The 12,913-nt window shown below is 50.9% G+C and overlaps 1 protein-coding gene across 5 annotated transcripts in view; it reads right to left on the reverse strand.

The window, feature by feature from the left end:
* Positions 1 to 12,913, reverse strand: part of MCC (MCC regulator of WNT signaling pathway) — a 446,323-nt gene that overhangs the window by 48,018 nt on the left and 385,392 nt on the right. For all 5 annotated transcript variants that reach the window (XM_017337630.3, XM_070076011.1, XM_070076012.1 and 2 more), the window contains one exon: positions 11,572 to 11,778. In XM_017337630.3, coding sequence (XP_017193119.3) covers positions 11,572 to 11,778 — 207 coding nt within the window. The remainder of the gene's footprint in view (positions 1 to 11,571; positions 11,779 to 12,913) is intronic.

Raw genomic sequence — 12,913 nt, forward strand, 5'->3', positions numbered from 1 at the left:
AGAAATAAAGATAGCAAACGATGAGGTGCCTGCAGAAAAGCCATGGAAAATGTGGGTTACAAAAAACCTATGCATGGTTTTTAATTTTTTTTGCATGAAAATAAACTTGTATTTCAATTTCGTTTTTTAAAGTACACTCTGATGCAGCCAGTGGCTCTTGTACCAGTCTCTGGAATATTCAAGGAAGGGAACGCCTGAATTCTGGTTCATGGCACCCCTCAGCACAACAGCGAAAACAAAACAAAGAGCTAATTTTTTTGTTTTCAGAGAAATGAAAATTTCGGCCGTGGAGACGCTGAACTTGGAGACACCTTCAGGTGTGCGAGCGAGAACACCTCAGTCAACCATGAGAAACAGGAGTGTGGGGCATGGGCGAGGTCCAGGGCAGAGGCAGGCAGTGGGCAGGGAACCGAAGCACACCTGCCGGGAGCAGAGGTCACTCGGGACAGCAGGGAGCACCTCTTGCTCTGGGAGGGCAGGAAAAGAGGTGAGGGCAGCAATGAGAAGGTGGGTTTGTGGACGGACAGGGAGGGCGAGCAACCGACGGACAGCTCCTACTGTGTCTGCTAGGCGTACAGGGAGGAATTAGCGGACGTCAGCCGTGAGCAAGGGGGCTCAACTAGGACTAAACAAGACACCAAAAAGCTTACCCAGCACCCCTGAGCGCTCCGCCAAGCGCTCATTCAAGATGGCAGCTGGAGCAAAGGCACCACTTTCTTCAAAGGCCAGAGAGCTCATGGGCACAAAGAGTGAAGAATAAAAAAGGCTTAGACACCTAACAGTGGAAAGGAAGTGCTGGGGCACCAGCAGAAGTAAGATTTGGGCACATTTCTGAAAGCGCCACGCGAAAGGAAGAATGCAAAGGAAAGAAACAGAATAAAAACCCCTGATGTATGCAGGGGGAGGTGGCCAATGTACCAGAGGATGGCGGGGTCTAGATTCAGCTACAACACACAGCACAAAGGACGAGGATAAGAAGGCAGGCTGAAAATGGGGTTACAGAACAATCGCAAATGTCTAGCACCTGACAGCCACCACTGAAGACAACAGGCACTCCTACTAAAAATGCATAGAAATGCTGCATACTAAAAGAAACAACGGGAAAGAAATTCACTGCCAAGGTGAACACACAGACAGTAAAGTCTCCAGGTGCAGAAACAAGACTGCAGACAGGGAGGTCAGGAAGGAGGGAGCGGTGTGGTGTGGCCAGAGCAGGGCAGGGACACTATTAACATACACGGGGCGGGGGCCCTGCAGGTCAGCTGGAGCAACTTCCCCTCCCCCAACCAATGCAGCGGAGTCCAGGAAGCTCCTGCCCCACCCGTCTGTGGAAGGAGAAGCAGCAGGCTGCCCACGAGGCTGGGCTGTCTGAAATCAAAACCCATACCCCTGGCTTGTCTGGACGTGAACTCCACATTTATCCTATCCATATACTGTGGGACCTCAAACTTGTACCACACTAAATCTGCTCTGCACACGGCCAGATACGCGTATTTGCAAACCATCCATCACTAGGGAACAGGACGCAGCAGTTTCCAGTGACGGGCGGGACCACGGCAGGAGAGGAGGCTCAGACAGGAGAACCAGCAATCCAAGCTGGGAATTCACCAGCGACAAAGTGCAAATAAAGCAAACATAGACACAAACACAAACAGCAGGTACGTCTGGGGTCCTTGGAGGGAGAAAAGGAGCAACTTCTATAGAGTACAACAACTGAGGAAGCAAAGACGGCAGATGTCAGATCCCTGAGGGGCACCTGGGACTCAGGGTGGGTGTGCTGGTCTGCTTTGCCCACTCCAGCCTTGCCGACACTTTCAGTGGTGTCTGGCAGGCTCTCAAGAAAACCTGTTGAGCGTGGGCCTACAGTCTGATACCTGGCAAGGCTATTGTGGCAGGAGGATAATGGCTTCCCAGGGGTCCACATCCTAACCCCTGAGAGGTGGTGAACATGTCACCTCACATGGTACAGCAGACTTCGAGGTGGGTGGACGCGGAAGTCACAGCAACTCTGGTAGAGGAAGGGGCAGGTCAGGACAGGCCCTGAGATGCTGGCCGTGAGGACGGGGGAGGGGCAGAGTGAGAGAACACTGGGAAAGGCGAGGGGGCACACTTGCAGTCCTGTAGACATGGGTTCTAGGACGCCTGCATCCCACAGCAGAGTGCTAGGTCCAAGTCCCTGCTCCACTTCCAATCCAGCTTCCTGCTAATGCTCCAATGCTAACGGGTGGCAGCAGGAGTTAGCGCAAGTACTCAGCTCCTGCCTCCCACAGGGCAGACCAGCTCGAGTTCCAGTCTCCTGCTCTCAGCCTGGCTCAGGCCTGCTGTTAAACACCTGAGGAGAAAACCCGTTGATGGAAGATCTTAAATAAATAAAACTTTAAAAATTCTTTCTAAGGATTCATGGTTAGAAAATGAAAGCGTCTATGTGAGGGACTGCGGAGCCATTCTGGAAGGCCACCCTGTAGGACTTGGTCAAGGTGAACACGCACACCTGAGGGCTGTGGGATCTCACTTGTGGACCCAGGATGCACAGCGACTCCCGCAGGACCAAAAGGGACATGCAGGAGGGAACAGGCCCCTGGGTGTGGTTTGTGGCTGGGAAGCTGGAAGCCACAGTCAATGAGACAGGCAGTCACCACAGAACACGAGACACACTCGGGAACACCAGGCCACGTGTCGGCCATGGCCAACCCCACAGGTGTCCAGTCACTGGGGAATACCAGAGGCCATCAGGTCAGAGGTGAGCCACAGCCGAGGTGAGAGGCAGTCACCTCAGAACACTAGAAGCCCCAGACACACAGACACCTTTTGCCGAGGGGAGAAAAAAGGAACAGAAGCAAACAATACAAAGACAGTCATGTAAGTGAGATACAAAAAAACACCGGTAGCTCACCAGGACCTGTACAAAATGGCGGAAAGGGAAATAAAAGGAATTAATAAGTTAAAAAATTAATAAAAATACTTAGTAAGAACAATGGGTGTGCCCTTAACTGGAGAACACAATTAGCACCTCTCCTTGCCTCCCGGGCCACACAAACAAGAGAAACTAAACGCAAAGCAAAGGTGAGGCCAGGCGCCCCAGACTCCAGGCAGCATGGTGAGAGCTGGGCGTCGGGAGCCGGTGCTGCGCTGTCAGAGACCAGGCTGGGCAGTGGAGATGCGCCCGCCACGCAGGGCCTCCTGTCCCAGGACAACGGCGGGAACAAGGACAAACGACTCAGATGGTTCTCCGTGACAGCAGGAATGAAAGGGAGCACCGAGTAGGGTCACAAGCACTGCTATGAGCCACGAGGACAGCCTGCTCTGCCGTGACAGGCTGCGACCCTCAGCAGCAGGCAGGCCGCAGTTACTAACTTCACGGTGCAACGGAGCTATGAGACAAGGTGGCGTCCACCCCCAGAGGGTGAGACTCGGCCCAGAGCAGCTCTCTCGGTGAGCGGCGGCACTCGGTCCTCCTGCAGGCCTCGGGGAGCCGCCTCTCCAACCCAGGCATCTCGTGCAGAACCACTTCTTTACTGGGGACTCTAGGATGCTTCCTTAGAGTACACAATTAAATGAGAAATCAGACTCTACTGATTCTATATCTAGACGATATATATGAGAATACTTCACAAAGTTTGTAGGAAATAGAATTAAGAGGTAAGTTTATGCTGGTGTCCAGAATTTTTGAAATCTACAGGTTTTTTTTATAATATGCATTTTGCAAGAAACTCATATATACATGGATTTCAAAAATTTTTTTGCACCAAAATAAACTTATCCTCCAATTCTATTTTCCACAAACTCTGTGAAATGTTCCCATACTTATTCCTATAAATTTAGTTTACATGGTGTTTCAGGAAAGTGTATTATATATATATATATATATAAGATTTATTTATTTATTGGAAAATCAGAGTTACACAGAGAGAGAAGAAGAGGCAGAGAGAGAGAGAGAGAGAGAGAGAGAGAGAGAGAAAGGGAGGTCTTCCATCCAGTGGTTCACTCCCCAGATGGTCGCAACGGCTGGAGCTGTGCCAATCCGAAGCCAGGAGCCAGGAGCCTCCTCCAGGTCTCCCACACGGATGCAGGGGCCCAAGGACTTGTGCCATCTTCTACTGCATTCCCAGGCCATAGCAGAGAGCTGGATCGGAAGTGGAGCAACCAGGTCTTGAACCAGCGCCTCTATGGGATGCCAGCACTGCAGGCAGTGGCTTTACCAGCTATGCCACAGCAGCGGCCCCAGGAAAGTCTATTTTATTAAGAGCAGTTCCCTGTGGGCTGAAACAGAAGAGACAAACCACAAACCAGAAGGAGGAAAACAAACCCCAGAGTGCTTCCATCCCTCTGCAGGTGTGCCAGCTGTGTTGCCGTCTCTTGCATGCTTGGCCCACTAATGTAGCTGGAGCTGATGATCAAAATGGCTGCACCAGGGGAGAGGCCAGCACTCTGCTAGCTTCCTTACTTCTCACCTGCTGGCAAATGAAGGGTCAGCCCAGGAGCATTCTGACTGGCTCCCCCGGCACAAGGAGGCTGGGGGTGGAGGTGAACACGTCGGTGTCCACAGCACGTGTGTGCACGGCCGCTCACGGGGACTGGGAACTGCTCCAAACCAGGGAGGACGAAGCATGCTTCTAGGATTCTCTGCCGTGCTCCCATCAACACCTCAGCCACTGAGAGCAGGCGACTGGCAAGATGACTCTGCCTGGTGACTGCCATGGCACTCGGACAGGCTCACCTGGCCCTCTCTCAGCACGGTCCTAGAATGCCAGGAAACTGGATTTGAGGAAGCCTGAGGAGTCCAGTACCCGCCACTCTAACGGAGGATATGCAACTGCTGCTGTAGGTGGGAGCAGGGGAAGGAGGAGGGAAACCTGAGAGAATACAGTAAGCACTCTTCCGAACAATGGGCCCTACACCCCATAGTAGGGACCTAGATTTTGATACAAAGAGTTACTATCAGCAGAGACTCTGGCAACTGTGGAAGTTTCTATGGGCCTCAATTTTCCCTTCACTAAAATGGGCATAATAGTTTCAACAAGGTAGGATCCTGGTTCCAATTGATTAAAATGCCCATAAATCGCTGCCCACCACAAGCAAGTGCTGGGGTAGGTTCAGGGTTATTAGTGTGATTTAGGCTCCCGTTTGGCCCTTGACATGTCTATGTTTAGTCTGAGGGGGACCTGTACAGTCTGGAAACGTCTGAGGAATGCCAATACTATCAGTATTTGCAGAGCCTTGAATATAAGCCCTACTGAGCTTACACTGGTAAGCGGCCCTGTGCAAGTGCTGTCCTTCTTGACCGGGTGAGCCGTGGGATTCTGTGCAGGTCCAGGCAATGCCCCAGCCTTTGCAGCCCCAGGGCCCCATGTGCCTGTGTCTTGCTGGAGCCTGCACTCCCTCTCTCCTACCTCAGGTGGCCCTAGCGAGTGACAGGGGAGGGTAGGCTCTACACAGCAGGTGCAGTCCCTTTCAACATGAGGCTCTTCACCGCCAGACTGTGCCCCGGGACAGGACAGGCACCGTGCAGGGCAGCAGACGGACTGTGGTTCCGCTTCCTCCCACGGTGGAGGGGCAGGTAGAGGAGGCCCAGAGAGGCTCTTGGCCATGTCACTGGTAACTGCAGGATGCTGCCGCCCCGCCCTGTCTCTGAGAGCTCGCCAAGGCCACGACGAAGGCCGCTGTGGCCTCACAGCCCACTTGCTGACACAGAGGCTTGTGGGATAGCGTCCTAGCAATGCTCACGCATTTGTTGTCACCACGAGAGGGAGAAGGGAAAGTGCCCGCTTCCTGGCATCTGATGCGCCACACCGAGCTCTCCAGTGTCACGATCAAGCCAGTCAGTCAGCTCTGTCAGAGGCACCTGCTTGACAACGGCCACGTGCTCCCTTTCTCAGCCCTGAAGGGCAGGTGGAGCCACCTGGCAGCTACGGCCAAGGGCAGGAAGTGGTGAGTACCAGGCTGAGGCCGTCTGCAGGCTCTTTCAGGAGGGAGGCAACCTGAAGCCCAAGCTGGGACACACCGATCCTCTCCACGACGCACTCTGCAGTCTGCGTTTGCTTAATCTGAACACTAAAGAAGAGAAAAAGCAATCACAACTTTCACTCCAGATTTAACCTCTGTTAATATTCTGGCATATTAGTGCCCTCTATTTAGGTACATCTACGTATTAAAAATCACAGCCCTATGGGCCGGCGCCGCGGCTCACTACGCTAATCCTCCGCCTAGCGGCGCCGGCACACCGGGTTCTAGTCCCGGTTGGGGCGCCGGATTCTGTCCCGGTTGCCCTTCTTCCAGGCCAGCCCTCTGCTGTGGCCAGGGAGTGCAGTGGAGGATGGCCCAGGTGCTTGGGCCCTGCACCCCATGGGAGACCAGGAAAAGCACCTGGCTCCTGGCTCCTGCCATCGGATCAGCGCGGTGCGCCGGCCGCGGCGGCCATTGGAGGGTGAACCAATGGCAAAGGAAGACCTTTCTCTCTGTCTCTCTCTCTCACTGTCCACTCTGCCTGTCAAAAAAAAAAAAAAAAAAGAAAAGAAAAGAAAAGAAAAAAAGAAAAATCACAGCCCTATGAATATATTAAGTCAGAATATTATTAAAAAGTTCAAGTACCCTTTGACCTATGGCCCTGGGCACCTCACCCCTCCCCCCCTTACACATAACTATTATGATGACACTGCGTTATGTTGCTGTAATAGTCCTAGTGAGGGTGACTCCATCTCCTGTAAGCCAGTTAACTAGAAGGAAGAAGCGCAAGAAAAAGCCCACGCTGACACAGCTGATCACTCTACCTAAGCAGGCCCTTTGCCTTCACTCGGACTCTCATTTATCAACAACTAGCCAGCAAGTGCCCTAGGAGACAGTGGGGAACCACTGATGACAGATCAGACCTGGTGCTGAGATGAGGTCAAGCACTTGGGCGACACCGGGGGATTCAGAACCCTGGGGCAGGACTTGGGCCAGGTAAGAGCCTGCTCTGAACAGTCTCAGCCGGCAAGTTCTGGACCAAGTGCAGGCCCGCGTGTCGCACACCCAGCTGGGCAGACTGCACTGGGCACTCGCCTTCGCTGAATCTCTTCCCTGCCCAGCTGAGCAGACGGCACAGAATGACCGCTACTGGGTCTCTGTGGCACGAGGGTGATCATGGGCAGATGCAGGCAGCCACAGCCACAAGGGGGTGTGACAAGGCTGGGGCTGTGAACAGCTCCTGGCGTAGAGTCCAGGGGTGACGTGTGCGAGGGACACACCTCCTTCCTTTCACGCCTCGCCCTTCCTGGCTTCACGTCCCAGGAAAAGGCTACAGAACCAGGAATCCGGTGCTACCTTCTGCTGAGGAGGAGGAGGGAGAGGAAAGCACAAGGGCTCTGAGGTGCGGTGGCATGCGAATTTTGCTCGTCCCTTTCCAGGCTGTGGGCCAAAATGAAATCCACTTAAGAAGCTGGAATTTAGGGTCCTTCTTCAGGCTTTAAACGATTTTAGCTCAATCAGGTGATTTCATTTTTATTATGAGGGTGCACTGGACACAGAGCAGTGGAATCTTTCATAAACAGAACACTGCATTTAGGCATCAAGAGGAACTGTCTGGAAAAGACAGCCGTGTGGATCTCTGTCCCTGGTGGGGACAGGAGCCTCCCAGCTCCTCAACAAAATCTTCACAGAGCCAAATTAATGTAAATAGCATGAAAAAAGCATTACACAGACTTTGAGGGAAAGTGGGAAAACCAGAAAGAAACTTCAGAGTAGGGTGGTTTTTACTTGTTTCATAGAGTACGAAGTCTAGAAGTCGTCCTGAATTTACAGAGAAGTCAGACCTCGTGGAGACAGGGACCAGTCCGCAGACCTGCTCACAATACCCAGGGAGCGTAGAGGACACAGGAAGAAGCTGTTACCACCACCTGGAGGCCATGAACACGAAGCGCTTCCAGAAGAACTTCTACAGGAGGCTCAGAGGGGACTTCTGTGGCGTATTTACGTTCAAGTTTATGATCTAGTGGGACACAGATTCATGTGCTTGTGGCCACATCAAGTTTGCTTTGCCATAAAACTGGGGAAAACACTTTTGAGACGGCAGGTAACTTAAACAGTTTAGGTAACAAATACAAACAACGTGGAGAAGCTGGGCTCTGCCGTCACCCTACAGACCTGTGACGTTCAGGGTGCGCACCTGTCCCTTCACCAGACACACTCCATGGCCACGATCTGCTTGCCTGACTCCTCAGCACTGTTCATCACAGTAACCACTCTGCCCAGCACTGAAATGCCCAATAAATAAAGAACACAGTACTTGCTTTCTACAGTAATTAATTGTGCCTTGCCTAAATTAAGCCTGCTTCTTTAAGTGTGAGGAAATAAGTGGCTATATAACAGAGCACACAGAAATAAATGATTATCTCATTTAATAATGAACCGGGACCAATAATAAAATTTGTCTGCCTGTTGTTCCTTAGTTGCTGCTCAGTCAAGTAGCCCAATTTGTTAACGGACTACATTAAAGATCTAATTGAATTAAATAGTGACCAAGGCTCAGAGACCTATGGAGAGCACTTTGTTTAATTATAGGCAGGGACAAGCACAGATTCTATTGATCTGGTCAGTTAAAATTCTATAGTGAACGTGGGCAAAGAAAAAATAAATGCGGCCTCCACTGCGTTTAAGCAACTTGGATGAACTACGCATTCAGAGCCGCTGTCGAGACAGCAAGCCAGCCGTGCCGCACGGCACCACAGGGATGAACTCGGCACTGCACTGCGCTGCTCTGCAGAACTAAACATGGGCGACAGCGAACAATGACAACCACAGAGGTTCCTTCTCGGGGAGATGAGACACACTGGGGGTGGGGCAGGTATCTGGTGCCGCACTGAAGACGCCACTTGGAACCCTGGCACCCCACATGGCATCTCATACTGCATCCCATTTCAGAGGGCCTGCATCTGACTCCTGGCTCTCCTCTCGACTCCTACTAATGTGCACTCTGGAAGGCAGCAGGTGATGGGCCCCATCACCTACATGGGAGACCTGGATGGAGTTCCAGGATCCCAGCTTTAGCCTGGCCCAGACCCAGCAGTTGTGGGCCTTTGGGGAGTGAACCAGCAAACAGAAGATGAACCAATCTGTGTGACTGTCTCTCTGCCTTTCAAGCAAAACAAAGGAGGGAAATACACTGAAGAGATGGTGGTGGGCATGTCTTTTAGCACTGCAAGTCTAATAAACTGGCATTGTTATCTCAAAAATTCTTTTGAAACCCACAACTGTCTAAAAATAAAAAGAAATAATTTATTAATGGGCATGCATACAAATTTCAAGGACATTTCCAGTTGAGAAATAAATACAAGTTCCTCAATATTCTATTATTTGGAAGTAATTGAAACACAAATATAAACCATTCAAGAGGTAACTCTGGATTTTATCCTAAGCAACTGCTACCTATTTCTGGAGCATTTACTATGTGCCAGGCATCGTCTAACTACGCTATGCATATTACTCCTGCCCTGGGGACTGCATTATCTCTACTTTATGGCCGAGTACAGTGAGGCACAGAGGAGTCACGGTGACCTGGCAGGTCAGGCCCAAGCCCAGGCACACACTGTAGCTCCACCACACCATGCCACTGTTAGCAGGGATGCCCAGAGCTGGAGAAAACATGGAAGTAAGGCAGCGGGAGGGCAGTTTTTTTATTTTGTGCTAGTCACAATCAAAGGGCTGACTTGTGCTTTAGTAACTCAAGTCAGAGGAGGAAATTTATTCTAAGTCACATATGTAATTATACCGAAAGCAACACTTCCTTCACGACACATGCACCATCAGAGAGCACACACCTAATTAGCGCATTACTCATAACAATCAAGGAGGGCAGCCAGGAAATTACAGGTGGCGTGGGCCTTGGTGCTACGTCAGTTTCATCAGGTTGCCCAGATAAAGCCCTTGCTGACTGGCAGGATCTGCACCTGCTGAGGCGAATGTGGGACACGGCAACCGATACAGCTGGGTTCTGAAAATGTGCTTCTGTGTGAGAGGTCAAAACCACACAACGTTTAGATCTGAGAGGTGGGAGTGCTGGCCTCTTAATTACGGTATTAGCCATAAATAAAGGAGAGAGTTGATGGCGTTCAAAAATAGTCATTTCTTCCATGTTTAAGCATAATGGTGCAGTAACTTGCACAGGGATTAAAAACAATCGTCTACGCAGGCTGACGTTACTGATGAAGTTATTTCCAAGGTATCTTTAGAGGCAGGGAAGAAAGAGCAATGCTGAAGGATTCGGAGACCTACTAAATAGCTTTTTCTCGAATTCGACTTGATCTGTGTGCAAAATTATCCATCGGAGCATGAGGAAGCAAGCTTCTGTATGGCGAAGATGGAGAAACAGAGCGCACAGGCCTAGCGCATCAAAGCGAAGTCCCTGACTGCAGAACTCACTGCCTCACCCTTTCAGTCACACACATCGAATTCACAGCCAAACAGAGGGGCTCCTGGAGAAAAGAGCTCCACCTGGGAAAACTGAGTGCTGCAACAATTCTGCCAAGTGTTTCACCTCCCCCAGGAACGGATGCTACGCCCTCCAGAGAGTACTCCTCACCCAGTGCTGACTCGAGGGTGAACACCTGGGCACAGGTGCACACACAGGAGGGCCCTTCAGAAAGCTCATGCAATAACGGGATTAAGAGAACTCTGGGAGAGGGCATTCAGCCTAGCAGTTAGGATGTCTGCTCTCACAGTGGAATGCCTGGGTTTGACCCCTGGCTGTGGCTCCTGAAGCCAGTTTCCTGCCAGTGCAGACTGTGGAGGGCGGCAGTGACGGCTCACGTAATTGGGTTCCTGCTACCCACGTGAGAGATCTGCATTGCATTTCCAACCTCAGCCGTGGTTAGGGGTTGTTGCAGGCATTTGGGGAGTGATCCAGTGGATCCCTAACCCTTTGCTTCTCAAAAAAAATTCTAACAAAAAAAGAACTTTAAAAATCTATAAAAAGTTTTTTCATAATATGCACTTTACAACTTTCTGAAGATCCATCATGGATTTCAAAAATTTTTCACTAAAATTCACTTATCCTTTGACTCCATTTCCTGCATACATTTTGAAGTCTATACACATATACAAGCATGCTTGCATTACATGTACTCATAGGTACACACAGAGGCACACACGCACACGATTATTTTAACTTCAGTAATTTTGCACTGGGAAAATTGATATCTCACCTCAGATTTGGTGTAGATAAGTGAGAGCATTTACCTCTAATATTAATACATACTTCACAGAAAAAACTGAGAGGGGGAAATCTATATATGCATTTCCAAGTTACAAGAATGTTATTAATCAATTTTAAAGGAATCCTTCAGCTGAGTGTGGGGAAGACGCACACAGCCTGGGTGCAAGCCAAAGAATCACTGCCTTCACGGAATTTCACCAACCACTTAAAGATTTCAGAGAAAAAAAAGTTTTTAAGTCTTACCTCTATAAATTAGTGTTTCAAGAGTGACTTCATAACAAGAAAGGGGAGGTGCCTGCCAGCACTACAAATGCCACTCCATCCTGGGGCTGCCCTGGCTCTGTGTGCCAGTCGGGAGAGGCCTGGCACAGGGACGTGGTGCTCACCCTCCTCCGGAGCCGGTCCCGCTCCTCCCGGACGGCATTCATGGTGGCCTTGGTCCGGTTCAGCTCCTCTTCCTTGCTGCACAGCATGGCAGTGAGGCTCTCATTCTCTTCCCTCAACCCAGCCAGCTCCTTCTCCCATCGACACCGCTCCTCGGCCAGGTTGGGATACAGCTCCCGGCCTAGCACCCCCTCAATCTCCTCGACAGTCTGCAAAACATGGAAACAAAGAGGAGCCGAGTGGGTTACCTTGGAGATGGGGGCCCTCCAGAAAAGGAGCAGCGCGGAGCAGGTGCCCACAGGAGAGTGGGTTCCTGCCAACAGCCATGAAAAGTGACACCCCCAAATCACCCTCTCTCCAACTTCCATCATGCGCCGGGCCACGGTCTGTTAGCCAGCGGTCCTCAGAGTTAGAAAAGCACAGGGGTCCCCTCCTGGGGTGTGAGCCTGTGTGATGCTGACCACCATGTTCCTACAAGTAAGGGTCCCCTCCCTCCGTCATCTGGACTCCAGGGTAGTGAAGACAGCCAGCGGCAGGCCAATCACTGCTCCCGAGGACACAAGACCACACAAGGCTGCACAGTGCAGGCGAATCTACGAGGTTTCCTCAATGACAGGCCTCCCATTTGCCAACTCAGCAGTACTGCAGGTCACGGAACCACCTCCAGCTTTCACTGTCACATCAGAATTCAGAGGGTGTGAATGAGGTTCAGTCCAAAGATGTGAACGACAGAAATAAACCTCCGTGACACAGAAAAGAGCAAGTTCATTGTGCAGGTTTCCAAGACAGCAGGGACTCAGTAAGACAGCTACACACTAAAAAGGGAATCTGCACTGGAGAGTTCTTAAAATGTCCTTTAAAATACACTAGTAACGGAGAAGAACATGCACAAAGTTAAAAAAAAAAATACCTCATTCTGCTTGTTCTCAGACTCTTCATTCACATAACGTCCTTGGAAGAGTCACTGATTTTGAAACAGGAGGAAAATTACTATGCATGATAGGTAGAGAGGAGGGGTGACGAGAAACAGAAGGTCCCGGACGCTACCAACACAAGGGCACAGCACTCTCTGACGGTCATATTAGGCTTCTGATGAAGACAATCACCCAGGGGCCAGCACTGTGGTACAGTGAGGTGAGCCTCCGCCTGCAACACCGACATCCCAGTAGGCACCAGTTCAAATCCCAGCTGCTCACTTTCGCTCCAGCTCCACTGTGCCTGGAGGGGCAGTGGAAGATGGCCCAAGTGCTTGTGCCTCTGCACCTACGTGGGAGATGTACATGCAGCTCCTGGCTCCTGGTTTCAGCCCGGCTCAGACCTGGCTGTTGCGGCCATTTGGGGAGT

This window comes from Oryctolagus cuniculus, chromosome 6 (genome assembly GCF_964237555.1).
Source record: "Oryctolagus cuniculus chromosome 6, mOryCun1.1, whole genome shotgun sequence".
Lineage (NCBI taxonomy): Eukaryota > Metazoa > Chordata > Mammalia > Lagomorpha > Leporidae > Oryctolagus > Oryctolagus cuniculus.